General features: G+C 53.2%; 8 protein-coding genes across 8 annotated transcripts; 3 read left to right on the top strand and 5 right to left on the bottom strand.

Annotated features, from left to right (window-relative positions):
* Window positions 1-153: 153 nt before the first annotated feature.
* Window positions 154-2,714, bottom strand: M406DRAFT_284375 (uncharacterized protein). Its single transcript, XM_040918561.1, has 4 exons — window positions 2,246-2,714; window positions 2,113-2,131; window positions 1,273-2,022; window positions 154-1,188 (listed from the first exon to the last, which is right to left on the bottom strand). Exons 1-4 carry the CDS (start codon window positions 2,454-2,456, stop codon window positions 948-950), a joined length of 1,221 nt encoding a protein of 406 aa, XP_040780859.1. The 5' UTR covers window positions 2,457-2,714; the 3' UTR covers window positions 154-947.
* Window positions 2,715-3,123: 409 nt separating this feature from the next.
* M406DRAFT_320092 (uncharacterized protein) lies at window positions 3,124-3,810 on the bottom strand. The gene has a single exon (XM_040919348.1). The coding sequence runs from the start codon at window positions 3,800-3,802 to the stop codon at window positions 3,389-3,391; it is 414 nt and encodes a 137-aa protein (XP_040780858.1). The 5' UTR covers window positions 3,803-3,810; the 3' UTR covers window positions 3,124-3,388.
* Window positions 3,811-10,946: 7,136 nt separating this feature from the next.
* On the top strand, window positions 10,947-11,951 carry M406DRAFT_354167 (uncharacterized protein). The gene is made up of 2 exons (XM_040922845.1): window positions 10,947-11,591; window positions 11,717-11,951. The coding sequence occupies exons 1-2, from the start codon at window positions 11,100-11,102 to the stop codon at window positions 11,834-11,836; spliced, it is 612 nt and encodes a 203-aa protein (XP_040780857.1). The 5' UTR covers window positions 10,947-11,099; the 3' UTR covers window positions 11,837-11,951.
* Window positions 11,952-11,992: 41 nt separating this feature from the next.
* M406DRAFT_53602 (uncharacterized protein) lies at window positions 11,993-12,617 on the bottom strand. Its single transcript, XM_040924524.1, has one exon. It carries the CDS (start codon window positions 12,245-12,247, stop codon window positions 12,032-12,034), a length of 216 nt encoding a protein of 71 aa, XP_040780856.1. The 5' UTR covers window positions 12,248-12,617; the 3' UTR covers window positions 11,993-12,031.
* A 201-nt stretch (window positions 12,618-12,818) lies between these two features.
* Window positions 12,819-13,900, bottom strand: M406DRAFT_248233 (Pkinase-domain-containing protein; the record flags this gene model as incomplete). The annotated part of the gene is made up of 2 exons (XM_040916516.1): window positions 12,819-13,754; window positions 13,832-13,900. 2 exons carry the CDS (start codon window positions 13,898-13,900, stop codon window positions 12,819-12,821), a joined length of 1,005 nt encoding a protein of 334 aa, XP_040780855.1.
* Window positions 13,901-14,870: 970 nt separating this feature from the next.
* On the bottom strand, window positions 14,871-16,316 carry M406DRAFT_320090 (uncharacterized protein). The gene is made up of 2 exons (XM_040919347.1): window positions 15,522-16,316; window positions 14,871-15,458 (listed from the first exon to the last, which is right to left on the bottom strand). Exons 1-2 carry the CDS (start codon window positions 16,227-16,229, stop codon window positions 15,381-15,383), a joined length of 786 nt encoding a protein of 261 aa, XP_040780854.1. The 5' UTR covers window positions 16,230-16,316; the 3' UTR covers window positions 14,871-15,380.
* Window positions 16,317-20,228: 3,912 nt separating this feature from the next.
* On the top strand, window positions 20,229-23,179 carry M406DRAFT_249014 (uncharacterized protein; the record flags this gene model as incomplete). The annotated part of the gene is made up of 6 exons (XM_040916579.1): window positions 20,229-20,577; window positions 20,652-21,107; window positions 21,179-21,406; window positions 21,469-22,036; window positions 22,100-22,535; window positions 22,628-23,179. 6 exons carry the CDS (start codon window positions 20,229-20,231, stop codon window positions 23,177-23,179), a joined length of 2,589 nt encoding a protein of 862 aa, XP_040780853.1.
* Window positions 23,180-25,231: 2,052 nt separating this feature from the next.
* Window positions 25,232-26,416, top strand: M406DRAFT_348937 (uncharacterized protein; the record flags this gene model as incomplete). The annotated part of the gene is made up of 1 exon (XM_040922434.1): window positions 25,232-26,416. The coding sequence occupies one exon, from the start codon at window positions 25,232-25,234 to the stop codon at window positions 26,339-26,341; it is 1,110 nt and encodes a 369-aa protein (XP_040780852.1). The 3' UTR covers window positions 26,342-26,416.
* Between the last annotated feature and the right edge of the window lie 12 nt (window positions 26,417-26,428).

Below are 26,428 nucleotides of genomic sequence, written 5' to 3'. Positions count from 1 at the left end.
CACAGGCTTCGAAAGCAGCGCTGCCACAGCCACAGCCACAGGCGAAGGAGGAGGAGAAGGAGGAGGAGGACAAGACACAGCCACAGAGACAGGAACTGCTGCTACCTCGGGCGGGGGCGACTCGTCCGGGACTGCTGTTGCTGCCGGTGCTGGCATTGTCGGTGGCTCCGGCAGCGGCGCCGACACTGCTTCACAGACGGGCATGCCCATATCGACAATCCCCATCATCTCCACCGAGACCATCATGGACGGCTCGACCATGGAGACGACAGTCGGATCGTCCACCATGTACGCCGGCGACGACAGCACCGGCAGCACCGGCACCGCCGACAACGGGACGTCCACAGAGACAGCATCAGGAGGAGGCGTGGCGGGCGGCAGTGGCGGCGGCAGCACCACCGCCGATACGGCATCCTCTGGCGGAAGTGGCACCGAGACCGGCACCGGCGGAGGGGGAAGCGGCAGCTCGACGCCCGTGAGCACCGTCCCTGTTGTGAGCACCATCACCAGCGGCGGCTCCACGATCGAGACGACGGTGGGGAGCAGCACGCAGTACTCGTCTGAGACGGGCAGCGGGGCGGCGTCGAGCTCGTCCACTTCGGCGGCGGCGGCTGCTGCGGTGAGGCCTATGACGCAGGTGTTTGGGATGGCGGGCGCGAGAGGCGGTCTGCTTGGCTGGGTTGTTTCGGGTGTGGTTGGGCTGATGGTTGCTCTTGGGATGATGGTAGCTTTGTCTGAGCTTTAAAATAGGTGAAGGTGAAATTGAGGATTGGGTGGTGTGGTCACCGATTGCTGCTGGTGGTTGGAATGTTCTATTGTTGTATGTTTTCTATTTCCTTTTCAACCTTGGGACGAAGGACCTTGTGTCGTCGACTTGGTTGGAAGTCTATAAGTTGGTAAACATTAATAATCAGTCGCTCTCTTTCTTTAGCTTTTGTCTTCTTTTCTTATGTGCTGGGCTTCTCGATGCTTCCGTCGACGGGACTCTTCTTCGTATTTTTGGGATCTTTCGCCCATGTCTCCGCCAGCCCGAAACTGGGGTCCTCGTCCGGGTAGCCTAGGCTCCTCCGAAGCTTGACCACCTCGTCCCTTACCCTCCTGGCGACCTCGATCCGGATCTCCTGCGCTTCCTTGTTGTACTTGAGCTCGTCCGTAAGCTCGCCAATCCGCAGGACATCCGGCGCTTTCCTCACGCCGCTCGGCGGCTGAGACCTCGCGGCGACTATGCCGTGCCGGCCTGCCTGCTTGCCCGCGGCGACCGTCTTGTCCGACAGCCTCGTGGCCCTCTCAATCTCGTCCTCAGCCGCTCTGATGTCTGCGTCTCGCTTCTCGGCCTCTTTCTTGACGAGCCCCTTCCACCTCCGCCGCAGGTCCCCAAACGTGTGCTCCATGTCCAGCTTGTCGCCGAACGCGACCCTTACGTCCTTGCCCGCTCGGGGGATGAACCTCGGCCACCCCCTGTCCTCGTGCATAACCTCGCACGTGCCGTCGATGAACATGGGCACGACGTCGGGCATGGGCTCTGCCTCAAGGATCAACCGGGACACCCCCCACTTGAAGTAGCGCATCTGCCGCTCCGGGTGCTGGTGGACCAGGCCCTCGGGAAAGACGTGCACCCACGCGTGGCGATTCGACAGGAAAGCAGAGGGCGCCGTGTGCACGTCGTGGCCCGTGGTGGAGTAGGTGAGCCCGCCCTCAGTGAAAGGGTCGCGGAGGTCGGCCAGGAGCGATTGCACGGTGACCGTCTTGGGCTGCGGCGGAGCCACGGCCTGGTGCTCTTTCAGGGTCTTGAAGGGATAGGCGGATAGCAGGCGGATGGCCTGGGTCATGGACGGCTGGAAGAGGCCTGCGTGGGTCGAGTGCCAGCTGCGGTGGATGGGCACGACCTGGCCCAGGGTGAAGAAGGTCGCGAAGGCCCTATTTTTGAAGCAGATGTCGTGGGCGCCGAGCCCCCAGCGGAGGGTCCAGGGCTGGAAGGCGAGGCGGAGGGGGAGCACGCCCCATATGAGTGGATCGTCCATCCTGTGTGAGAGTGAGAAGAGTGAGTGAGTGAGTGATCACAATTACACTGAAGAAGGTGGGCATGGCTTCAATGATCCTCCTATTACTTACACTGATACATGATTGCTGACTGCAGATGAGCCAAGATGAGAGAAGAGATGACTTGTTAGGACGGTCCGTCTCCTGCCATATGTCGAAAAGGTTGGAAGAAGAGTTGTCTAGGCTCCTCGTCATTCATACGTACCTGTGATGAGACCTCTCTGCCTCTCATACGGATCAGATCTACTCTCCAACAGCTCGACAAAGTTGTCCAGACCAATCACCTCCAGGTTATTCAACCCGCTCAGAAACCCTTTCGAGAGGGTCGTAGTGAGGCCCATGATCATGGCAGACGTGCCGCGCCACAGCCCATTTGGCCGCCGCTGCGGGTACTGACCATGAGCAATGGTCGTCATGGTTGCTGTAGAAAAGTCGACGAGTGTGTGTAGAGAGTTAGAAAATGAGAGTGAGTGAGTTTAGGTGAGTGAACGAATGACTCTAAGAGACTTCGAGTGCGAGGAAGCAGACAAGTTGAACTGGGGATGATCTCGAAACGAGAATCTTCCAAATGTCTCTCTCGCTCTTTCTCTTTTTTTCTTTCTTCTTTTCACCAGCAAGGCTCAGGCGCAGATGCCGGCTCGAGAATGACAAGACACTTTCATTGCCCTCACAGCGTTCCTGTCATTGAGATGCAGTACGCGTGATTGTATTTAGTGGGAAGAAAGGAAAAAAAAAAAGACAGACAGAAAAAAGAAGGAGTAGAAGTTGACGAAGATGAATTATGGGCGTTGCGGCTGTTCAGACCGAGAAATTTCCCAAATGTTTGATGACGGGGAACACAGCTTCAAGGCATGATCCCTGCAAGCGCCCCCGGCCGGCAAACGAACCAACCAGACGTAATACATAGCACATGCAGTCCAAGATACATGGGTACATGGTACTTCTTCAGCCACAAATAGACCCACTACGTTTTCCCTCCCAAGACCTTTCGATTTGGGCAAGTAGTTATAATGTGATCTTTTCTCCTCATGACATGAACACCTTTTCATAAGAATCATCTAGAAGACATGAAAGAAGAAACTTGTCCCGGATCCCCAAATTGTTGCGAAAGTATGCACCCTTCCGCAGGGTATATATGAAAACGAAGAACGAAGAACGAAGAACGAGGAACGAAACAGAAACAACGCAAAAACAGCCAGCAATGTCTTTCGTATCGAGAGCCCTCGCCCTCTGAGATGTCTTTAATTACTCCCCAAATGACTCTTTCAACGCCCCGGCAGGAAAGGACTCCATAAGATCCTGCCTCATGCAAAACAAAACAAAAAGCCAATGGCGAGACAAGAAGCAATTACGTAAAGTCCACCGTCCCGGTCGCCGCAGGCCTCTCGTTCCTCCTCTCCAATCTGCGCCGCCTTCTCCTTTCCGCCGCCGAGGCCGTTGCGCTCGCCTCACTAGGGCCAGGCGCTCCAGGCGTACCGATCGGGCTCATCCCGCTCCAGGTCCCGTGGCTACCAGGACTCTGGAGGCTGGCCAGGCTCGACACGGTCGCCCCGGCTGCGGGCTGGCCACCCACTGGCCCGCCTACTGGTGATAGTCCCGAGTAGTAGGCTGAGTCTTTAGGTCGCCTGCCGCCTGCAAACGAAGCCTGTGGCGGCGACAGTGGCTCCACCGTGCTCTCGGCAGCCTCCTCCGCTGCCCGACGTCGGCTCGTATCGCGTCTGTATCGTGATCGGGAGCCTGAGGCCACCTCACTGCCGGACATGCTGCTGACCGAGTCCGCACGGTGTCTTCGGGCTCGTCGCGCTGCCAAGGCCTCTTCCTCGGTGAGTCGCCGCAGAGTCACGTTGCGGTCCTTGTCGTCGTGCACCTTGACCTTGACCGCAACCGGTGGCGTCTTGCCTCGAGACCCGCTCCCTCCCCCCTCTGTACGTCTCTGCGCCTCTTGTTCTGCGGCCAGGACATCGGCAGACGCCGCCGCTGCCGCCGCCGCCGCCTCGCCTGCCCTGAGCCGGCTCTCTGATCTTCTCCTCTCGGACCGCGAAAAGTACGAATCGCTCTCAGAACTCCTTGCGAGTATGCCTCGCGGGTCATCTGGCATCACTGGCATCGCTGCCGGCTCGAGGAGGCTATGTCTCGACTGGGACCTGGAGCGGGACCTGTTGGCCTCGCCCACTGGCACTGCCACTGGGACAGGAGGAGCGCCCGGCACAGGGGGGGCACCTGGGACGGGAGGGGCACCTGGGACAATGGAGGGCGCTGAAGTAGTATGCTGCGCATACTGTCCAACTGGTGGCGGCACAGATGCCGGTGGTGGTGGTGAGCGGTACTGTTGCTGCTGGTAGTCTGCGGTGAGGGGAGGCCCATAGGTCGCGTCGTATCCTGACAGCGGACGCGGCTCAATAAGCGACGACGAGTCCTCCGACATGTGAGACGCCTGTGTTCCCGCCCTGCCTGGTGGGGTCGGACGGATAGAAGCACGTCGTGAGTCTCTCCTCCGTGGTGGTGTGCTGGGTTCATACCCGTCCCCGGTGTATCTTGCCTCGTGCAGTCCGGCCCGCCTCTCGTCCTCTTCGACCCTCAATCGCTCTTCCTCTTTCCGATCCCTTCGGTCTTTCATCTTCTTGGTGAACCATCCGAGGCCCATACCGGCCAGCAGACCTTTCTCGACAGCATGGCTGTCACGGCGTTCTCTCTGAGGGGCCCTCGAGGGGCTGACGTACGACGAGTAGTCCGAGTCCAGGGTGCTGGCGCCAATTCGCGACTCGCCATGGTGGTGCGAGCTCAGTGGTCTCGCCGGCCTCGAGGTCCCTGGGCGCGCCTCGGCTGCGCTGATGGCTGCTGCCATCGTTGATGGACGGCCAGGGCCTGGAAGCAGTGGCGATCTTCGTGAATCCCTGCGGTAGTCATCGTCGTAGTCATCACTGTAGTCCGTCACGACTGTGCCGCCATGCCTCCCGTGGGACCTCGAGTTGCGTCTCCTATTGGGAGTGTCTGGCGCGACCGCCGAGTACTCCTCATCCTCGGCACCTCGATCTCTTCTGCCCATGAAACGCCCGAGGAGGGCACCCGCACCAAGACCGGCGCCAAGCCCCATAAGCCTGTCCGTAAAGCCGCCACCTCCTCCGCCGCTCTTCTTCTTGGGTCTTTCACTGTACCGTTCAGAATATTTCTCCTCATCAACATAGCTCTCGCGTCGTGACGGGATCACCTCTGGCGCGCGGCTGCGACTCCGCAGTCTCGACGTGCGTGACCGACTGCGACTCCTCTCCCTGCTATGGGCCCTCTCTGCCTTTCGGCCTCGCATCAGTGCCCACAGGCCGCCACCAGCCGCGAGCGGGCCCAGCCACCGAGATGCGCCTCCACTCGACTTTCGTTCATAGCGCTCGGATCGTGTGACCTCGGATCGACCGTCGCGAACGACATATTCTGGGCGGTCCCATGCTCGGTAGCTGAAGATGAAGTATAGAACCAGCAGGACGGTCATCCAGACGGCGTACAGCACAAAGGTATACAAGGGCGACCCATATAGGGCCAGACCCAACGGAACCTGTGCCATCCCGAGCAGGGCAATCGTTCGTCCGAACCAATGGTGCAGCATAACACGCAGGGAGCGACCCCTGATGTTCTTGATGAGTCGTCCACCAATGATCTGCAACAGGATGAGAGTGTATATCGCGACACCAATGCCATGATGGGGATTCGTCAAGCTTCGATTCGGCCCGACGGCGAACCAGCCGAGGATGAAGACGACTGTCGTCAGGAGTACGGCGAGGATCTGAAGATATGCGTGGTACCGTATGGCAGAGCCTGGCCTCCGAGTGTAGAAACGAGCGTAGAAGATGGCAGCCGGGACGATGAAGAGAAAGACGATGGTCGCTATTACACCGTGGGCCTTGATGAGCGAGTGGTACTGTGGCATGGTTGAGAAACGGTTGCCCATGCCTGCAAGTCGTGTAGAGCGAGGAGCTCCCTGTTAGCGATTGATTTCCTTGAAATACTACCTGGATACGAGAGATTCCCCTGGAGACACGACGGGGTATCATAACCTACCATTGTACTGCGTGGTCGCCAAGTTCAGACCCTGCAGGTTGGGCAAGAGAAAGTCATTCTTGGTGAAGTCCCATGTGCCATCGCCCACATTCATGGTATCCGAGTCGTAGGTTGCCGTGCCTGGCGCGGACATGTCGTCCAGCGGCGCCATGATGGCGGGTCGCCGACGACAGCTCGCGTCGAGGGCTCAGCAGTCTGTCTCCCTTTGATTGAGCGTGTACGTCAATTTCGTAGTACAATCTACCAGTTGCAGCAGCAAGGAGCAGCAGCCAGCAGAATAGAAAGCAACGGTGTGGCTAGCGATTTGCGTAAGGTCGGAAACTCGGCCCAGTATCATGAATAAGGTTGGAATGAAATGTCTTTAACGCACGTGTGTGGAAAGAAGGTTATGGGGCAAGGGTGGGAAGAATGGGAAAAAAAAAAGTTGGCATGTACAGTAGTGAGAAAGTGATGGTGGTGGGTTGGGTGAGCTGCAGGTTCCTATGGCAACTCCCAGGAACCACGAGCCTTGGCCTGTGTAGGTGAAGTGAGAGCTTGTGGCGTGGCGGGGTAATTGGATGGTTGGTGTGTAGCTGCTTGTCAGCTTTGAGACACCAAGTCCTGGCCCTAGAAACTGAAAGTTCTCGGACAGCTTTCTGGGTACTCAAGAAACAACAAAAACAATTGTTTGCTTGAGAGTCAAGAATGGAGGGACAGAGAAGCAGTTTACAGAAATCTGCGTTACCCCAAAAACCATTGCCTGAGCTGGCCGTGCGTGCAGGCAAGGCGAGACAAGGTGGAAGGAGGAGGACGAAGTGATACTCTGGTGGCTGGTAAAATGTGGGACCCCTGCTCTGGCTGTCTTAGTACAGTTGTAGGCGCTGATGTCGTTCGTTGTTGTTGACGGGTTCTGGATTTGCCCATCAACCATTCAATCTTAGGCTTTATGGTTACTACGTAGTTACCCCCAACATTACTGGGGTAGTGGCAGGGGTGCCCTGCCTGCCTGTCCATAGTCCGGGCTCTACTATGTACCTGCAGCGTAACAAGGCTTTGCTTACTTATCACTTCATCTCTAAGTGTCCTCCTGCCTCACCTTCTGTAGGGATTCCAAGATGGAGTTCCTTCTAATCTAGGAATATCCATCAATGCTTCTCAGATTCTCAAGTCTCCAGAGCTGGATGTCGACCCCCATCTCATAAGAGAAGTTGTAATATCCTTTCAAAAAGGTTTGATGCAACACTGTCTGTACACAGCTATATCATCTTTCATCTTCTTTGTAACGACTTATTGAGAACATCATGGCGAATTTGAATCGGCCTGCAATTATCATATGCAGATGGAAACCCCACGACTTTCAGCAAGAATATTCATGAATGAGTCTTGGTACTGTCGGGTAATTTCTTAACCAGCACAGACCATAGCTACATCGTCCCCTGTCAGCAGCCAGCTGCATTGAGACATGATCATCATGCTGGAGGACATCATATATGTAAGACATGGCGTTAACTTCGCTGATAATCACACTCTCGCTTGCGACTTGGGGTGACTTGCCGGTACCTCATGGCCGAGGATGCAAGCTCAACAACAGATTGGGTGATGGAGCCAGCAAGCAACATCAACGGGTACAGTTTCATGACCTAGGGTACTTTGCGTGTTCTGTTGCTGGCCTTCGAGTGATTCAATTCGCCCAACATGTCCTATTTGAGACGAGTGGAGCTCCTCAGTGGGCAGCTGCATCTCAGAGGCCATCTCAAACACGACGGACAAGACCTAGAAATTCAACTCGAAAATCGGCGATGGGGATTTATGCCTTGGTCATGGGCATGTTCTATGAGGAGACGGGCGAGTGGGACGAAAGAGGAGACGGTCTGATGCAGAACCTTCCCTTCATCTACTCGTGCGAGATTCGCTCAGTGGTATCAGTAACGGCACAACGAGCACCTCCTGGTCAGGCCCGCCGCGGAACCCCTCCATATGCGACATTCTTCAGTTCTTTGCGCCTGTCGGCACCCAGAACACGTAGGAGCTCGGCTCGATGACCAACATCCAGCCGGCCCTGATGGAGCCCAACATCACCAGCCTAGTCGACTACGAGGACCTGCAGCTCCTGGTCGAGAAGGAGGGTTGCAAGAAGAAAAGACCAATACCCTTCTCCTGGTCTCGTGTCTCCGTCTCTCGATAATGACAGTGACATGCAGCGTAGCAAGCTCCTGGGGCTGAACAGTCAAGATTCGTGGGACCCTCTGCAGCAAGACACTGTAGTTTACAGGCGTAAATAATAGTACCAGTAATGATCATAAGAAAAACGCTTGAAAGACACATCGGTCTTCAGTCACTTCATCGGAATTCATTATAAAATCAAAGAACTTGCCTCCAAAGAGCCTTGACATAGTAGTGCATTATTCTGCAGAGGCCGCATGCTTGACCGAAGTGACTGGATTCGCCGGGGGCCGATCTTCCCATTGGAAGGAGCGACAAGATGCGAAAAAGAAAGAAGGGACAAGAAGTTATCACGGGATAAGCTGAAAAAAGTACAGTGCATTGGTCTAAAAGACTAGCAAAAAACATGCAACACCGGGTATTCGCTAATGGTCACCCACTTAACTACTAATCCGGCGGTTAGTGGCTTATTTAGGGGAGAGCAGACGGGATCCCAAGTTTTCCACTACCTATGGTCGCATGTACTGGTTCAGACCAGGTCCGGTACTTACATACCTACTCATTGTGCTGAACGTTACATCCGGAGGGTCTTGACTTCTGATTTTCCTTCTTTCGTTTTCCTCTTCTCTTGTGAGCGCTCAACACTTACACAAGAGACGTCAATACGAGAATATAATCGCGCCCTCAAGTAAAACTGCTGTCTAGTGGTGTTGTTGTCTGTTCTTCTCTCGAGACAAAACAGCTTATTCTCGTCTATCATGAGGGGCACAAGGTTCTCCGCGTTTGCCACCATTTCTCGACAGGCTATAGAACGGTACTTTAAGATAAATCCTGGAAGAAATAATCCTAATGCCGTCATTAAAAGCCAGGGTTCTTCGCATGATTGGTTCTTCCTTTTTTCTTCCTTTCTTTCCAACCAGGAAAGATGATTGCGAGGGATAAGATGATGTCCGGGCGTGAGGAAACGGAACATTATACCTGTTACTTAATACCTCACGCACCAGCGGAAATGGACCGCTGGGGGGGGATGGATGTCTCAGCCTTTCATAAAAGAAAAAAAGATGTCGTCGCCGTTTCTGTCCAAGGGTCGGTGCTCCAGGTTGGTATCTCGCTTCCTTTTCTCCCTTGAGACCGAAAGAGAAGAGACAAGATGACAAAGACCGGACGAGGTCAGCCCGGTAGTCGGCGCCATGTCTTGATAGAGAATGGCCCAGGGTTCCCGTCTGGTTCACCACCCCAATGGGTCTTTTTTTCTTTTTAAGGTTATCAAAACGTTTTTTTTTCCTCTTAGGGAGGGGAACGAGCGGAACCAGCCGTTCATGCAGTAAAACGACACATGACGAGTGGAATACGAGTTTGTTGTCAGACTGTCAGGCTAGCAAACTATCTTAGTCAGTACCAAGAGAGGAGAGAGAGAGACTGTCTCTGGGTCTGCATCATCATCACTATCATCATCACGGTGCAGTGACAGGCAGAAACAGGCATCAGTCAATCCGACGAGCAGATTGGGTCGAAAAGGAAGAGATCAACCCCGCCGAAGACCCCTCTTTTATGGAAGATCGCCATCAGCCAAACGCTGATCCGATCCTGTATCTCACTACCAAATTCTTTTCCTTCCTTTCCAACCTCAGTAATATTTTTCTTCTTTTTTTCCCGTCTTGAAGTAGGAGGAGGAGGATCAACAACACCAGCATCATCAACAACAAAACATGTCTCTCTCTATCTCTCCACACACCTAGACAAAAACGTCAGCACCAACGATTCGAGCAGGTCACATTGACCCCATGAACATCCATCCATCCGCCCCAACAACATGATCTTTTGACGCATAGTCAGATACAATACGGGCACCTGCAGCTCGCGCCAGGCTGCATGTGGCAACCAAGGTCGCTTTTCGTATGACGCAGCACAAAAACGCACGGTTCTCCTTTTTTGTCCTTTTGGTCTGGTTTTTGCTTTGAGGCACAAGGAGGCTCAAGTCACTCCAGTCAATCAATTGCCTGTTGCTGGAGGCTCTTTTTTCACTCGAAAATTAACTTCTCCGTTCGTCCATTTTCTTCCCTTTTTGGGAACTAAGACAAGGTAACCTTTGCCTGTTTTACTACACGGGCTACCCGCCCCTCTTCCTGCTCTGCCCCTCCCTGCCCTTGCTAAGTCAACGTCTCGGCCGGTCTTGTGTTCACTTGTGCCCGCCCCTTCCACGATTTTTCGTCGGGACGGGTTAGGTCGCCTGCGCGATGCCGCATCCACGCTGGTCAAGGGCTGGACGCTTTACCCTTTAGCAGGTCGAGCTGAAGAAGAAGTCGGTCAATTGGTAGTCAAGGTACTACGTAGCATGTAGGCCAAGGTACTAAAAGTGTAGTCTCTTTTTCTTTCCCTTCTCCTCGGAAGAGGTAAGACCTTCTTGGTATTCTAGTGATGCAGAAGAGCAAAGAGGCGGAGCAGGAGCGGTGGGCAGAAAGTGTCTGTGCTAATGTCGTGACATATCCCGTCCCTTCAAGGTTGCTCGTGCTCCCTCCGCTAAAGTCTTTCCTGCATTAGTACGTACATAGTACTATGGTACCTCGAATGCGACCTTCCTCCACACACCGACGATCACCTACAACAGCGGGTTGGGGCTGATCATCGCCACTCCATTTTTCTTCTCCTTTATACAATTAGTATATATTTACCCACACCCGCCCCCTCTCTCCCTTTATTTCTTGGAGGATCGTCAATCATCACATTCCCAAAGCTCCTCCTTTTTAAATTGTAAACTTTCCACTTTCTCTCTCCTCCCTCTCCTCCTCCTCCTCCTATCAGCACTGACGTCAGTGATAATTCATCCATCACCACATAAAATCCTCCTCCACCACAAAACACCCACCATGAAGACCACACCCCTCCTCCTCGCCGCCTCAGCGGCCTCTCTGGCCTCAGCCCAGACCTACAACACCTCCGCCCCCTTCACCCTCGAGCTCTCCAGCAGCAACACCACCATCGACGGCCAATTCCTAGGTGCCTGCCACTCCGGCGCCGCCATCGAGGCGCTCTGCCTCGACGGTACCAACGGCACCGCCACCGACTATAACACCTTCACCCTCAACGTCTCAACCTCCAGCACGGGTAATGCCTACGAGACGGGCATCCTCGTCTGGGTTCTCGAGACGGGCGACTTCAACGTCTCTTCGGGCCTGGTGTTCACCCCGCCCCTGACCAGCAACGTTGTCGCGCCCGAGTTCGAGCCCGGCTCGGAGGGGATTGATCTCGTGGGCTTTGATGATGATGACAACTTGTTTATTTACTCGTCGTATGTGGATGACAAGACCTTTACGGATGGGACGTTTCCTACTGAGATCACGCCGTATCCTCTGTACCAGGTAAGCCGGTCGTGTGCCATTGGTGGCTTTTTGGGGGGTTTTTTTCCCTCGTCTTTTTTCTTCCTTCTTATTTCCTGCTTTTCTGTTTTCTCACAAAATATCTTACTGACACGGTTTCTTGCTAGTGGTATGCCTGCTGGACCTTTGACTTGGCCTATTACTACCAGACTCTCGCCTGGGTGACGGGAGGAGTACCTAACAACCCTACATGCGTGGCCGTTAACGTCACCCGTAACTTCATCTGAAGCAGGGAGTATGATAGCAAGCTGCGTGTATGGGAGCAACGTGGGACGAGGCATGCCAACATCAATGAAATAGTAAAAGAGCCTAATAATTAATGTCATTTACGTTCTTTCGACCATCTCGTGTGCATCTCAATGATCATAATGTGGACAGAGTATATGCGAAGGGTTCATTTTGAATTGTCTGCAACTAGTAAATCATCGCTGGGGGCATGTGTAAATAATCATTCCAAGGAATCCCTGCCTCTTACTCGACTTGTGTGGTTGTATCTTGTCGCTGCGGCCAGTCATTACAAAGGTCCGCTTGCCATTGTGAGGCAACGAGACCCCCCTTCCCGCTTTCTGCGCCTCAACACAATGCCTTTTCCACTCCCTGAAGTATGGTCTTCGGTAGTACCCAGTGCCATGTCCCATCTTTTTTTTCTCTTACTTTCCAGTCTATATTCTATCCCTGCTGCCCCAAGTTGTTTTTTCACCTGCTGTGTCACGGGTATTGTTGAAACCTCAACCTACTGCCATGACGTGGCGGGCGTGGGTGACGAGGCTGAGTCGGGGGGTTGTTCCATCCGTGTGGCCCAAAGTTCCTGTAGGTCGGGTAGGAACCCTGCGGGTGCTGCAGAAAGACATTGTTTTCTTCACCCAAACCAGGTCCGAAATAGTATTGTTGCTGGGCAGGATAGCCTTGCTGATTCGACGGAAACCACTGAAATGCTTGGGCTGGAGGGTCCTGGTGAGGGGGCCCAGGGCCGAGAAATTGTTGTTGATGATCAAAGTTTGCTAAGTGCGCTGGAGGAGGAACTGTCGGAATAACCTGCTGCGCTGGATGGACCCAGTGTCCTGGATGGAACCCAGACTGGTGGTGCTGAGCCCCGTGGTGGGCCACCACGTGGCCGAACCCACCAACCTGAGGAGGATAGCCATGCGACGGTAGCGCGTTCAGGTGATGCAAGAATTGCGTCCCCTGTGAGTGCTGCGTCGAGTCGTCCTAATAACTCGGATAACCGCCCTGAGGCTGCTGTGTTGGGTAGCCCTGAGAAGGAAGGGGTTGCTGTTGCTGGTAGTTCATGGCTTGGCCTGGCTGCACGTGCGAGTTTTGGAACTGCGGCAGCGTCTTGAACCAGCGGTGTTCCAGGGCCTTCTCGGCGCTAATGCGAAGCTCTGGCCGCAGCTGGAGCATCTTCTGCAGCAGCTCGATGCCGTCCGGGTCGATCATGGGCAGGATGGCGCGGAGGTCCTGGGTGGCATAGACCTGGAAGTTGTTCTTGTACTCGGGGAACTGCGTGATGCCTGGCCACGTCCGCTCTGTGGGTGTGCCCATGATCCGGAAGATGCGGTTGATCTGGTCCTCGTTCGTGGTGCCGGGGAACAGCGGCCTGCCAGTGTACATCTCCGCCATGATGCAGCCTGCTGACCAGATATCGATGCTCGTGTTGTAGGTTCTGCTTCCCAGCAGCACATCGGGGGCCCGGTACCACAGCGTCACCACCTCGTTCGAGAAGGTGTTCACAGGAATGCCAAAGGCTCTCGCCAGGCCAAAGTCGCCCAGCTTGAGCTGCCCCTTGCCATTAATCAGGAGATTCTGCGGCTTGAGGTCTCGGTGTAGCACCTTGTTCTTGTGGCAGAAGTCGATGCCCTTCAGGAGTTGGTACATGAAGGACTTGATGAGATCAGGGTGGAGGGCCCCCCGCTCTCCCTTGGTGTCCATGTACTTCTTGAGATCGCCGTCCATGTAGTCGAACACCAACATAAGCTTGTTCTCGGTATGAATGACGTCGTGTAGTCCCACAATATTCTCGTGCTTGAGTTCCTTCATCAAGGATATCTCCCGAATCGCGGTGCTGGGTGTGCCCTCCTCCGAGTCGAGATGGATCTCCTTAAGTGCGACGAACTCGCCGGTCTGTCTATTACGTCCCTTGAAGACCTGCGCCACAACTTGACATCAGCAAAGAGGTCTCAAAAAGGCCTGGGGAAAACGGATGTCAGGGCCGCAGCACCTACCGTCGCGTAGGTTCCCTCTCCAAGCTTCTCCAGCTGTTGGAAGGAGGAAAGATGGCGTTTGCCGTCCATCGTGTCTGGTGAGGTGTTTCGCAATACAGAGGATATGTTCTGGAAAGGCTCGACAGGTGGGCAGCGTCGAGCAGTGCGGTGAGGGTCAAACAGGATGCTCTTCGCGGTTTCTATCTTGTGCGTTGAGGTTTCACTTGACTCTACCCAGGTCAGCACAGGCTGTGACTCGTCAGGTGCGAAAGCCGTCTCGGTGGAAAGAGCAGCTGGCAAGGTTCTGCAGTCTGGTGGTCGTTCAAGGTGTGTTGACGAATCAAGAACAGTACGCGATGTGTGGAAAAGATATCGTGGGTTGCCAACGGACAAGAGGGAGAGCTGCGGTGGTTGTCGGTAGAAATGCAAGCTCGTCAGAGCGCCTGAGAGTGGGCGTGATGGAGTAAGAGTACTGTACTTCTATTTCTGGGCTGCCACTGGCACCGCATGAACCCTGCCATGGGGGCGTGGGATGGCCAACCCCACCTTCTGAACCGCTGACTCAGATCGCTCGAGTATATCGCATGGCAGTGGGTAGCCGACATCAACCTCTCTTGCCTCTTGCACGTGAAATAAATTCCGCCAACTACAACAAAACCTCATCTCTTGACAATATATCTATTGATTCATATAGTTCCATCATAGCTCCTTCATTTGGCAAGTATAGCTTCACTCGTCAGTATTCAATTTCTTGATGTACCTGCAGCAAGATCCTCTTGGTCTCAAGCCGGTCACCAGATCAGCGACCATGAAACAGAGGTTCCTTACTGTGCCCTGACGCCCACAGCATTACCTCTAGGGCAAACCGCCAGCATCACTCTACGGCATTTACCCAGCTTATTCCCTATGATACAGGAAAGAAAAGTTGCCGTAGCGTTGAGCCAGGATCTACATCAACAAACTCTGGTACTGTATTTGCGTTCCTGTTCCATCTTGGATACTGCCCAGCAGTTCAGAATCACACAACCTTTGAACTCATTAGTCTCCATGCCCCCAACCTCCAGCACATAGTAACTCTGATTACTATACAGTATCAATTTACATGTCGCATCTAATTGGATGCCATTGACTTAATGATAGGGCCATGGTGTCCCATAAACAATTTCCTGCCCAAGCCAGTTCAGAACACCACATAAGATGCAATGCTAACCTGCACTGAGAGACAGTGCAATTCAAACATGCTGCCTTCCTTGATAGACAAACATGATCCAAACAGTTATTCTTCTGTCCATACAATCGAACATGATATGGTTCAGCTCGTCTCCTGATCTTGGCTGCTGAAGGACGCAGGATCGGAGCAGACAGCCTTCCAGCGCGACCGCATCAGCAACAGCCGGTCCTGAATCTCATGGCGCTGTCCAAAGCTACCAGACTATATACACCGCCACGAACAGCCCGACGAGACCCTGGAAGCCACGTATGCACTTGACAAGACCGCGGCCGGCAGTGTTGAAAACCCATTTCGTTCTGTATGAACATCTTGGGAAGTTTTGTCGCGTTCAATCGATACCTACCGTGTCTTCTTCGCCGCCATTTCCACGTTGTCCCCAGCCTCATCCTTGTCGCTATCGTAAGAGAATCCCTGCTCCTTTTCCCACATGAAGCGCTCAGCGAAACTTCCAGACATCTGGTTCGGGCTCAACAGGCTTGCCTGGTAGCTCTTAACATTGGAGGCATCGGGGCCGCTTCGCCCATTGACGCTGCCAACGAAGAACGGCACATCAGAGTCGACACTCTCTAACTTCTTGAGCAGTTCTTGGTCCTTCACTGGGCCGGGCATCACAGGCCGCCCTGCGTATGACCCGATGGACGTGCTCAATGATCGAGTTCCCTCGGGCTTCGTAGGATGCTGAGCCGGCACCGTAATTGCAGGCTGCGAGCCGGTGCTGGCATTGGTAGGAGGCGACCCACGTCCACCGCTGTGCGATCGAGTTGCCTTAGTGTGATTATTGTGGTACTCAACGTTCTCAGGCTCGTCATCTTGGGCTTCGGTCAGATATTTTTCAGTTCGGGACCGTGCGGCCCGAGTCTTCTGGCTGCTGCTGGTCTCCTCCTCGTCATCAAATGCGAAAAACCCCTCGTCATTGTCTTCCTCTGGGCCAGCCGACGTGTGCTGGGACTGCTTTTCGAGCTTGTTATTGTCCTGGAAAATTGCACGAGATGCATTTGTGCTGCGCTTTTCATCGCTCGCCTCCACCTGGCCATCATCTCTGGAAGTCTGCGGTATGGTGCGGCTAGCCTGGCCTGCGGTCGGTTCCGATCGTGTAGGCTGAGGCGAAAGTGGCTCATTGAAAGGAGTCTTGGCCCCAACGGTGCCAGACGCCGTCTTCACTTTCGATTTCGTCTTCTTCGAGGCCATAAATAGGGCGGGCTCTTCATCAGAGTCGTCTTCCTCTTGCCTGCGGCCACCCTTGATGCTCTCATGTTGGCGCTTGCCAGTATCGGTCCCGGCCACGGTGTGAGCCTGGACACAAGGCTCTTCTTCCGAACGCTCAGGAGTCTCCACAGCAGATATCTTGCCCTCATCTGAGTTACGCTGCTGGGGCGGTGTTGAGTTGGCTGTATTCTTGCGAAGGACATCTGTTTCGCGAGGCAATGCCTTTTCCGGTCCGGTCTCGGCGTTAACCACAGTCCACACAGTTCCTTCGTCTAAAGGCTCCTTAGACAATCTTCGCAGAGCCTGAGTTGATGACACTTTTTTCGGAGGCCCATGCTGCTGCTGGTCCTCCTCTCCTTGGAAATCACGCAGTGATGTGGCGTACGGGTCACTTGAAAGGGCTGACTTCTCTGCTGCGCCCTCTGACTGCTTGAGGGTGTCGGCGGAGGTCTGAGGTGAAGATGATGGTAAGACCTCCTGACCTTCAAAATCAAAACGCACGCGACGATGATCACGTGGGCTGTCGGGTCTGGAGGAGCCCGACGATCGTCTTAGGGCGCTCTTTCTGTTTTTGGCACTGCTGCTGTCGCTTGCCAGAGAGTCGACCGAAGTATCAGTACCGCGACGTAGCGGACTCGGTCTGTGGCGCTGGCGAGTGTCCTCTGAACTCTGAGTTTCGCCAATGGAAGGTCGACGGTCAGTTCTGGCTGCGTCGACTGAGCCTGGCGAGATAGGAGATGAGTGAGGTGCTCGATCAACGCTTTCGAGGAGCGGTAGGAAAGCTGGAGTAAAAAGGCCCTGGAATTCTAGTTCTCGTTCGTGAGGGCTGCGTTGTCCCGACGCAGGTTCAACCTCAGAACTGCTCATGTCTTGAGGGCTTGGAGAGGTCTTCCCGAGCCAGAGTGTACTCTCGAGATGGTTGGTTGTTGAAGTTGTGGTTGGGGTTGGGTAGCGAGGTAGACTGTTGCTTCCTGGGGGGTACAGAGAAGGATAGTTTCTGACTGACTCCGAGATAGCTTGTGAGACTAGGTAGGCCACATCCTCTGGGACATTTCTGAGGAGCTCCTCAGAGTATCTGGTGAACTCAGAAGCCATGTCCAGACGGTAGGCAGTGACCTTGCCATCCAGCTCGGCGAGCTTGGTGGTGAGCTCTGAGATGAGCTTCGTTGTGGTGTGAAGGTTGTCCATGGCTGCGATGTCGGCACAACGATAAGACCCAGCTGTCTTGGACAGTGATCGTGACCGGAACCCCCCCTGCAGCCTTGCGATACCAACGTAAGAATGATAATTGAATTATGTATACACAGACCCAGCCATCATGGTTGTGTGGTCTCACTGTCCTATTTGGAGGTCGAGGGGGTCTGGTTGGTGGTTGTGAGTTCCGAGTGGAGGTCAAAAGATTGGGAAGAAGAGATTTGATTAGATCATCATTGACGAGGAGTTGTGGTCAGTGTCGTGCAGGTGGTGGTGGGCTGCAAGCAATCTGCATCGGATCTGCTGGGGTTATGAGTAGGGATCTGCCCTGCAAGTTTATCAGGCTGTCCAGGCCTAGCCTAGACCTACTGAAGCGGGGTTTTTCTGTTCTCGGTCGCACAGCATGGGCATTGGCATGTGGGCAGGCAATTCCCGTACTTACAGCACCCCACCTGACAGCAACAACCCTCAACAATACCACCTGAATAAGCAGCAATTGGCTGGTCACCACAGGAGCTACTGCTCATCAAATATACTGTGGTACACCATGATATAAATACAATCTGGCTGTGTGTTGGCTCCGTTTCGGTGTCTGGAGACAGCAGATTTTCCGGTCTGTAGTCAACAGGATCATCCACCACCGGAAATTGATATCAGGTCGCGGTCATGTGCGGATGCTTCCATCAAGGTTATGCTAGACGGTCTGGCCATATGGTTGTCTTGCCTCATTTTTCCCCTGGGTTTTTTTCTATCCTTTGATCTGCACCTTTTCTCCCTAGAACTAGGCATCTCATTCATCTCGATCTAGCCAGGGCTGTCTTACGCTGGGCAATATCAACATCAGAGCTCAACAACTTTTCTGTTTCTGTACGAGTGTGCAAATCTGGGCCATCATCGTCATCTGCGAGAGATGGGGATACAGAACAGTTTCGCGTTCAGCCATTGCTCAGCTATGGCATCCTTTCTCACACAACTTTTCTGAGATCCTCGGAGTAGCACACGAATCCATCTATTTCCCTCTATTAAAATAATCTTCAAATATATATCCTATGGAGTGCGGTGCCCTTGTAGGCTACGGCACTATAGCGTTATTCGTGAACTGACAACACAGTCTCTTGAGGCAGCCAAGTATGTCTCCCAAGATATACTGAGTGAATCTTCGCATGAATTTCAAGCCAGAGTTGTTGCTTGCCAGAAGGTTGAAGACTTTCTCTAGTACCCGCTTGAGAGTTGTTGATCATGCAAACACGGGGCGACTGGATGAAAGAATACATCATGATTCTCTTACATATTTCCAACTTCTGAAAGTCGAAAACACCGTCAGCATATTCCTCATCTCTATCTACCCAGAATTCATCGACTTTGGTGCGGAAAGAGCGATCTGGGCAGGAAGGAGTAATCAACAGTCTGCAGTCTATGCGTAATTCTTGTAGCGGGCCCACTCCCACCAGAGGATTATTCATCATCAACGACATCTACGACATTCTTTTCCTGGAGATAGTGATCCTACCATCACAATCTTCTCCGGCCTAGATCGATTCCCATCTGTCATTAACTGCTCATGCCCAGCCATATGGTAATCCCACCTTGTTGAGGAACTTTCTCATGCTATTGAAATTGGCAAGTTCTCAGTACGCCCTGAAAACGTCTTTTCAACAGAAATAACCTCTATGCCACTTTCTCTCTCTTCCCCCCTCTCTGCTCTCCCTCCTCTGCCTCCCTTTCTACCTCTCCTCCTCTACTTCTCCTTCCTGCCCTATTTTCTCCCCTTTCTTTCCTTGCAGTCACTGATGTGGCCCTCACCGATTTGCTTTCTTCATCCAACAACGATTGACTGATTCCCAGCCTAGGACTTCAGTGTTCCATAGAATTTGCACTTCCAGGCTCACGTCTTTTACCTATTACATTTTGAGGCCAGCATCCTTTCCACAGAATCCGACTGCCAATTTCCCATTTCTGTTTCTAGGGGCATTCAAAATAAGAACGGCAGACGCGGCATCTCAAAACTATTTAAAATTGGGTCACGCCTGTCAACGCGCTGGTTCTAAACCCTTTGAGCTTTTTGTTTGACCTTCTAACTCGCCACAGGTAAGAGCTCCCCCTCTGAGGTCCTTCCTTATCCAGCACTGATCGTTAGCAAAGCAGCAGCTGGCTTCCTTGGCCAAATTTCTCAACAATCTTCCGCTCGTATTCCTTCCTCGCGCAAGGCCACATCTTCAGACAAGGGCAAATCTGCTTTCTTACACCTTCAAACCAAATCACCCTTCCTCAGACTTCCTTCCTCTCTTGCTCGATCGCTTCTCTTAACATACTGTGGCTAGCTCACTTCTGAGCCAGCTGCTCTCTCGTCGCGGACCTCATTTTCCAGAGTCATCCTACTCTGCTGATTTACCACCGCATTTCCGCGGTTCATCCTATCTTTGATAACGTGAGGCCCAATTCCATCACTAACCGATCTATCACTGCCTCCTTCCCCGGCAACTTGGACATCAAATTCCTCCCAACAAATTACGATTTTATTGTCGCTGGAAACTCACTTCGCTACCTCGAACCACCCACCCAGCAGCACCTCGAGAAAGATTTGACTACGCTACATTACAGCGTGTCATTAAGAGTGGCATCATGGACGCCGAGAACACTCAGGCTATGTCAACGAGACCTCCTGGTGATGGGGCAGCCGCTTTGATTGAGTCTCACCCTCAGGTCAAAACAGAACCAGATATTGCGGTATCGCCTAGCTTTACGATGATTTCAACCCCAGCTATTGGCACCATCACCGCCCACAAAATGGAGGAACTTGTTGAGAACAAGGCCACAGTCTATCTCCAACAGGAACCGAAGGAAATTACACTGGACACGGTCCGCTGTCTGATAAACACTGAAGACCTCGCAAAGTTGAAGCTTGGTGTCAGTCATGCGCGCAGAATCCTCACGCGGCTTCGCGCACCTATATATGAAGCGAAGCAGCAGAAGGATCGGACGAACTGGCTCGAAAAGATTGACAAGCTTCTAGCCACGCCAACAGATGCCGGCAGAACAATTGTGGCAGTCGCAGGAGCGACAGGAGCTGGCAAGAGCTCATTGATAAACAGTCTACTAGGCGAGGAAGAGTTTCTGCCAACAGATGGATTTCGAGGTACGGGAATTCTGTTCACTTCATTACTGACAAACCTAGGTGTCGATCGTTACTGACAACTGATGCAATGTTAGCTTGCACTTCCGTTGCGACAGAGATCAGTTACAATACTGTGACAGACCCGAACAAGGCCTACCGCGCTGAGGTCGAGTTCCGTTCCCAGGATGAGTGGGATTTCGAATTGGGGAACCTCTTTGCAGACCTCAAGGATGAGAACGAGGATGACCAAGGCAATGCTGCTGGCAAACAAACTTGGAAGGATCCCAAGAGCGACGCTGGCAAAGCCTATAGCAAGATCCGCGCTGTATTCCCGAAAATGAGTCATGTTGACCTTATGAAGAGCACGCCAGAGCTGCTGATGAAGTGCAAAGGTGCACTCAAGGTCCTGGACACTACGAAGAAAATAGCCTGCACAACCGCGAAGGAGCTGTCTTCATTGCTGGAGAAGTATCTAGTCAGTGCCGAGAAAGAGGTCGGCTGCGAACCGAAAGGAGATGAGACGTCGATAGAGATTTGGCCCCTTATCAAAAGTCAGTATTGCTTCATCTCTTTGTACGCACATCAAATTCGACAACATGGTAGAAGGCTAACATTTCCAAAGTTGTTCGCATATACTGTCATGCCCCAATGCTATCTACAGGTCTCACTATCATTGACCTTCCAGGCATTGAGGATTCCAATACCGCTCGTTGTTCTGTTGCGGAGGACTATCTGAGCGAGGCTAATGGGATCTTCGTTGTCGCACCCATCCAACGAGCAGTGGACAACAAATCAGCCAAAGATCTGTTGGGGAAGTCCTTCAGAACGCAAATCCTGATGGATAATAATTGTACGGCTCTTCGCTCTTTGAGTCCTCGTGGAATATCAGCCGCTAATCGCACAACTGAACAGTCTCGAATGTGGTCTTCGTATGCACAAAGACTGACGACATCAATTTCAAAGAGTCTCAGAAGTCACATGACAAGGACCATCGGATCAGAGACATATTTGCAGAAGAGGAACGACTCAAAATGATTGTGGACCAAAAAGCGGCTAAGATGAAGCCAATGGAGGAGAATCTGCAAGACCTTGAAGCAGGATATCTGGCTAAGGTCCGCGAAGTGGGTGAGTGGAAAAAGCACCAAAAGGCTGTCAAGAAGGGAAGACCTGTCTACCGCAAACGCGTGCCAGCCAAGCGGAAGCACGAAGACGATGCATCAGACTCGGAGTCTGAGGAAGATACGCCATTGACGGCCTCAGAGGTCATTGAGGAACTGACCAAACTCGAGAACGAGGCCGAGGCGAAGGAGATCTCTTACCGCAATGCGCAGAAGGAATTTGATACTGCACAGAACGAGCTCATTGATCTACAAGACAGACTCGCTCTCATTGCTACCGAGGGGCCAAGGATGTGTGTCCAGGCCAGGAATGAAGCCTCGACCAAAGCCATCAAGTGGGACTTCGCAATGGGAATCAAAGAGTAAGCAATATCAAGCATAAAGGTGCCGCCGCACGCAGGTATAGGCTAACCCAATGGTTGCAGAATCGATGATGGTGACGAGGATGAGGAGCCGACCATTGGACTTCCGTCTCAAAAACGCGGTCGCGAGGAGCGAGATTATTCTCAAATTGCGGAATCATTCCCAGTCTATTGCGTGTCCAGCTACGCATATCAGCAATTGGGAGCTACAAGCGAGCGGCGTGAAACCCCAGCCCATGGGTTTCGAGACCTAGACGACACTGGAATACCCGGACTTATAGAGTATGGGAAAAATTTGACATATCGGGAGCAGATTAGGAAGCACAGGAACTTCCTCAATTCCCTGATGACGTTACTTTCGTCGCTCGTGGTACTAACGGCCTGCTGCTGTCGAGTTACGGACGCAGCCAAGGTTGACAGCCACCCTACAAAGCTGTGCGAGCAGGACCAGATTCTGGAGCTAGATCTTTTCGAAATCGAAATCCAGAATTTGAGCAAGGTATATTCTTCTTCTATACAAAATTCTGCTCGCGGCTGAAACTGATGATATCACAGCGTCTGGGGCAAGACATCTTCGAGATGAAGCGCAAGCTTCTGGAGGTTGCGCGCCGATACATTACTCAAAAAAACTCCAGAGCTATTGCTATTGCTGCGAAGGCCGCTCCGTCCGTTACGACTCGTTGGTCTACTCGCGAGAAGGATGGGGGGCACGGCCTCGCTTGCGGAACGTTCAAAGCGATTTGCAGACGACATGGAGCAAAGACAGCGAGTAAGAAAGCCCGGGATTTCAATGAAGACCTGCTGCAGCCATACCTCGGCCCTGTTGCCAAGTCATGGGAGACCGTCTTCGGAACGAGGGTACCAAATATATTGGACCAACTTGTGAAAGTTTTCGGGCAGAGAGTGCGCGAGTTCCACGACAAGATGCAAGGGCGCACAGCGCTTCAAAAGTGCAGGTCCGGATCCTTGGAATTCCTCGGGAAGCATTGCGAAGAGCACCAGATGGCTTTTGCTAGCGTAATCGAAGACTCGAAGAGAGCTATAACGGGAGGGCAGCGGCAAGCGAGTCGAACTTTGGCGCCTCAAGTCCAGACAACAATGAAGGAGATCTACGATCGGTGTGCCGTGATAAAGGGTAAGTGATGTTCATCAGGCACAAGTTCAGCTTCATCCCAAGCACTGACATTGTGCCAGGCAAAAAATGCTACCAGCGGATCAAGGATGAGATGCACACGTGGATCGAATTGAAAAGATTCGACATCTTCAAAAACATAGGCAAGAATGCTCTCGCAGGCATGGAGAAGACCTGGCAGGAAATTGCGAAAATCCTCGACGAGGCTCAAAAAGATATTGTGCTGTCAGTGACCAAGTCTCCATTCCCTCAAGCGCTTCATGATTTAATGATGTTGATACAGTGATATCATGGCCAACGATTACCGCACCATGATCTCGGCCGGGGAGATTATGGAAGCTTCCGCCATTGCCCTCGGACGCTGTCATGTCGTGTTGAGCGAGGTGGACGAAAGCTTCAAGGCAATCTTGGATGGAGACGTGGAGATGGCATCGGGACGTCGAGGAGGAGTCGATCCTACGGTTCAAGCCATGCCCTTCTTGGGTACTGAGCGAGCGGGTTTCGACGGTTGAACTCAGGGAACGGTCAGGAGCACAACATGAGCGAGATGTCTTGATACTAGGATTGGTAGTCTCAGCAGGTAGACTGCATGCAGGGGTAGACTGCCAGCAGGGCATCCCTCAGTAGGCTTCGCGATGCATTCATAAACATAGGTTTTGGGAGTCAATCAATTGACATTGCATTTTCGCGCCTTTTTATTTCCCTTCCCCTTCTGATATATTGCTCAGCCATTTGACACAGTACTGAATGCTGGAGGAGAGGGAAGTGAAAAAACACAGAGTGAATGAACTTGGATATGAAGACCAAGCTCTTCACTTAGGACCTTGACCTAGGCCATTTCACCTAGGCACTTCACTGAATTTATCTGCAACTCACACGGGCCCAGTATTCACAGCCATCCTACTACTGTATATAGCCATTATTTCTTTCCTTGATGCCTATACAGCCAATACACTGACATGTTTCTATCCCCACCATAGTTCATCCAGCCACTATCTCCCTACAGGTAAGTCTTACGTGTGCCCATGTTAAGGAGGGGTGGTGTGCGCACGGACCACTCCCCATTGCAGCTGACATAAGCAGAGCCCCCCAACCAAAGGCCTTGTTGGCTTGGTCCAATCTCCCTTGTCAACCTCACCTGACGACGACACCTGCAACCCTCCGCTCATCTCCTCTCGTCCTTTCCATCCACCGTACCATCCTCCACGCCCACGACTCCGATGCGCACACGGCGTTGATTCAGACCACGAACAGGGTCGCCCAGTTCAAAGGTATCCGCTCCGACGGCGGGTAGCCGCGCACGCTTGCTGGACGAACGAATGCCCCGGAAAAGGCGTGACCTGCGCCTCAGACTGACGGGACGCCTGTCCAGGGCCTGCAGCGTCACGCGAAACCCCCGGGCGAGCATTGTCGTCGAGCCTGGAGCGTGCGGGGACTTGTCATCTTTCCTTTCCTTTTCCTTTTTTCGCCCAGGCCGCTGTGCCTCGACGCCCAACGAGTCGACGTACAACGCGCTCAGATGACGACGCAGTACCTGATTGGGCGCGCGCCTCTCTCTTGGCTGGCAATCAGGGAACCGAGATCGGAAAAGGAACTTCTTGTGGGCTGCCTCATCGGCGTGGCGGCAGTCTGAGGGATGCTGTTGTCGCAGTAGCTTCTGGCGCTGGACTTTCACATTCTGCAAGGCTGACGCTTAACGCGCGCAAGATCATGAAAATATCCGAATTGTACCCCATGGCGGATTCAGTCTGTCGCCGTGGGAACAACCGGGGTCTTGTGGAGAGGGGTTCATCTCAAGAAGTTGCCTGTGAGCGGCGACGACGACTCGTTGGAGTGTTGAGGTTCCGTCGACTTATACCCCCTTCCTCCTCCTCATTCGCGGGACAAGAGCCGAGGCTGCTCTACCACAAAAGCCTGGGAGGGTGGGATCCTGTCGTTAATCTGGCTAACGGCAGGGGATATCAAGCCCAAACAAATTCTTCTTTGGCCAACAGGGCCTCTTTTGATATTGGTAACTAACATGATTGCAGTCCCCTTCGCCTCCTGCACGAAACTGAGCCTCGATGGCGACCTCCTCCTCACAAGAATCAACAGCCTCCGAGTGCTCTGCTACGGAAACCAAAGAGGAATGCCAAATCAACATATCCACGCCGGCCGTTGTGGCCTGGCGAGGGGAGCACACGAGGCTCAATCTGCATCTTCAATATGATTCGTGTACGAGAACGGCCTTTTTCAAGTTCAGGGACAGCCTGGTGCTCAAGTCACGGCCATCAAGCAAGACGTATCTGTACCTGTTCCTCCCGCCAGAACGGATCCAGACCTTGGCTCTCGACGAGTCGCCCAACCCTGATTCTATACCTCCGACCACAGCCCAATCCCTTGGCACAGCATTCTCATGCCTGCGGTTCATACTGCGTTCACCGGCCGATCTCATTGGGCTCAGGGACGTGGCCTTAACGCCCAAGAACAAAGTGGAAGGCCAGGTCTTGGATCGGTTAAGGGCACTCGCCCGAGCTACTGCGCTCGATGTCTTCATACCACATCAGCTGGCCTCAAAGGAGCATCTACTATCCGTTTGTAATGGCATTCGTGATGGCTTGACCTCCCGTCCTGGGCAGGCCGACCTTGCCTGTATGTATGAAGGCAGAGGTGGGATGAAAATTGCTGTTGGCAGCTCGGAAACGGCGCTCGCCCAGGACGGCCATCCTCTTCAGCCAAGTGGCGAAGCCCCGCCGTCATACAGCGAGACCGGCCCAAGTTCTCCATTGGCAGCCGCCGCGGCAGCCACAAATCTCTCGGGACCAGCGCCTAAGAAACGGCGGCTTGACACCTCGGAGCCTGACGAGATGCGGGCGGACCTAGTAGCTATCATAGAAGCCACGTGCCGGAAGATGGTGCGCGAGGAGGTGAAACAAGAAATGCATGCCCTGGAGAAGCGCCTGACGGACAAGATGGAGCTGCTGGCCGAGGAGTATGCCGAGAGGCAGGGCGACCGCCTGGCAGAAGACCTCGCAGGCTCGACCCAAGCCATAGACGAAAAAGTGGAGGATGAATTTTATGGTCTCAGGATGAGACTGGAGGATTTTATCAAGGAGGAGATGGCGGAGGCGGAGGAGAGGATGGTTGAGCATCTGCAGAGTACGGCAAGGGTGCATCTGGACTTTGGGCCATGAGAATAGATTTTTAAATTTTTCTATTTTTGTCAAGAGATAGAGGTAAATATTGGACAATGGAGTCATCCTCCTCCTCATCGTCGACGG

The sequence above is a fragment of the Cryphonectria parasitica genome, assembly GCF_011745365.1.
Source record: "Cryphonectria parasitica EP155 unplaced genomic scaffold M406scaffold_1, whole genome shotgun sequence".
NCBI classification, from domain to species: Eukaryota; Fungi; Ascomycota; class Sordariomycetes; order Diaporthales; family Cryphonectriaceae; genus Cryphonectria; species Cryphonectria parasitica.
The sequence above is the reverse complement of the archived record's forward strand: the minus strand, read 5'-3'. Positions and strand labels throughout refer to the sequence as shown.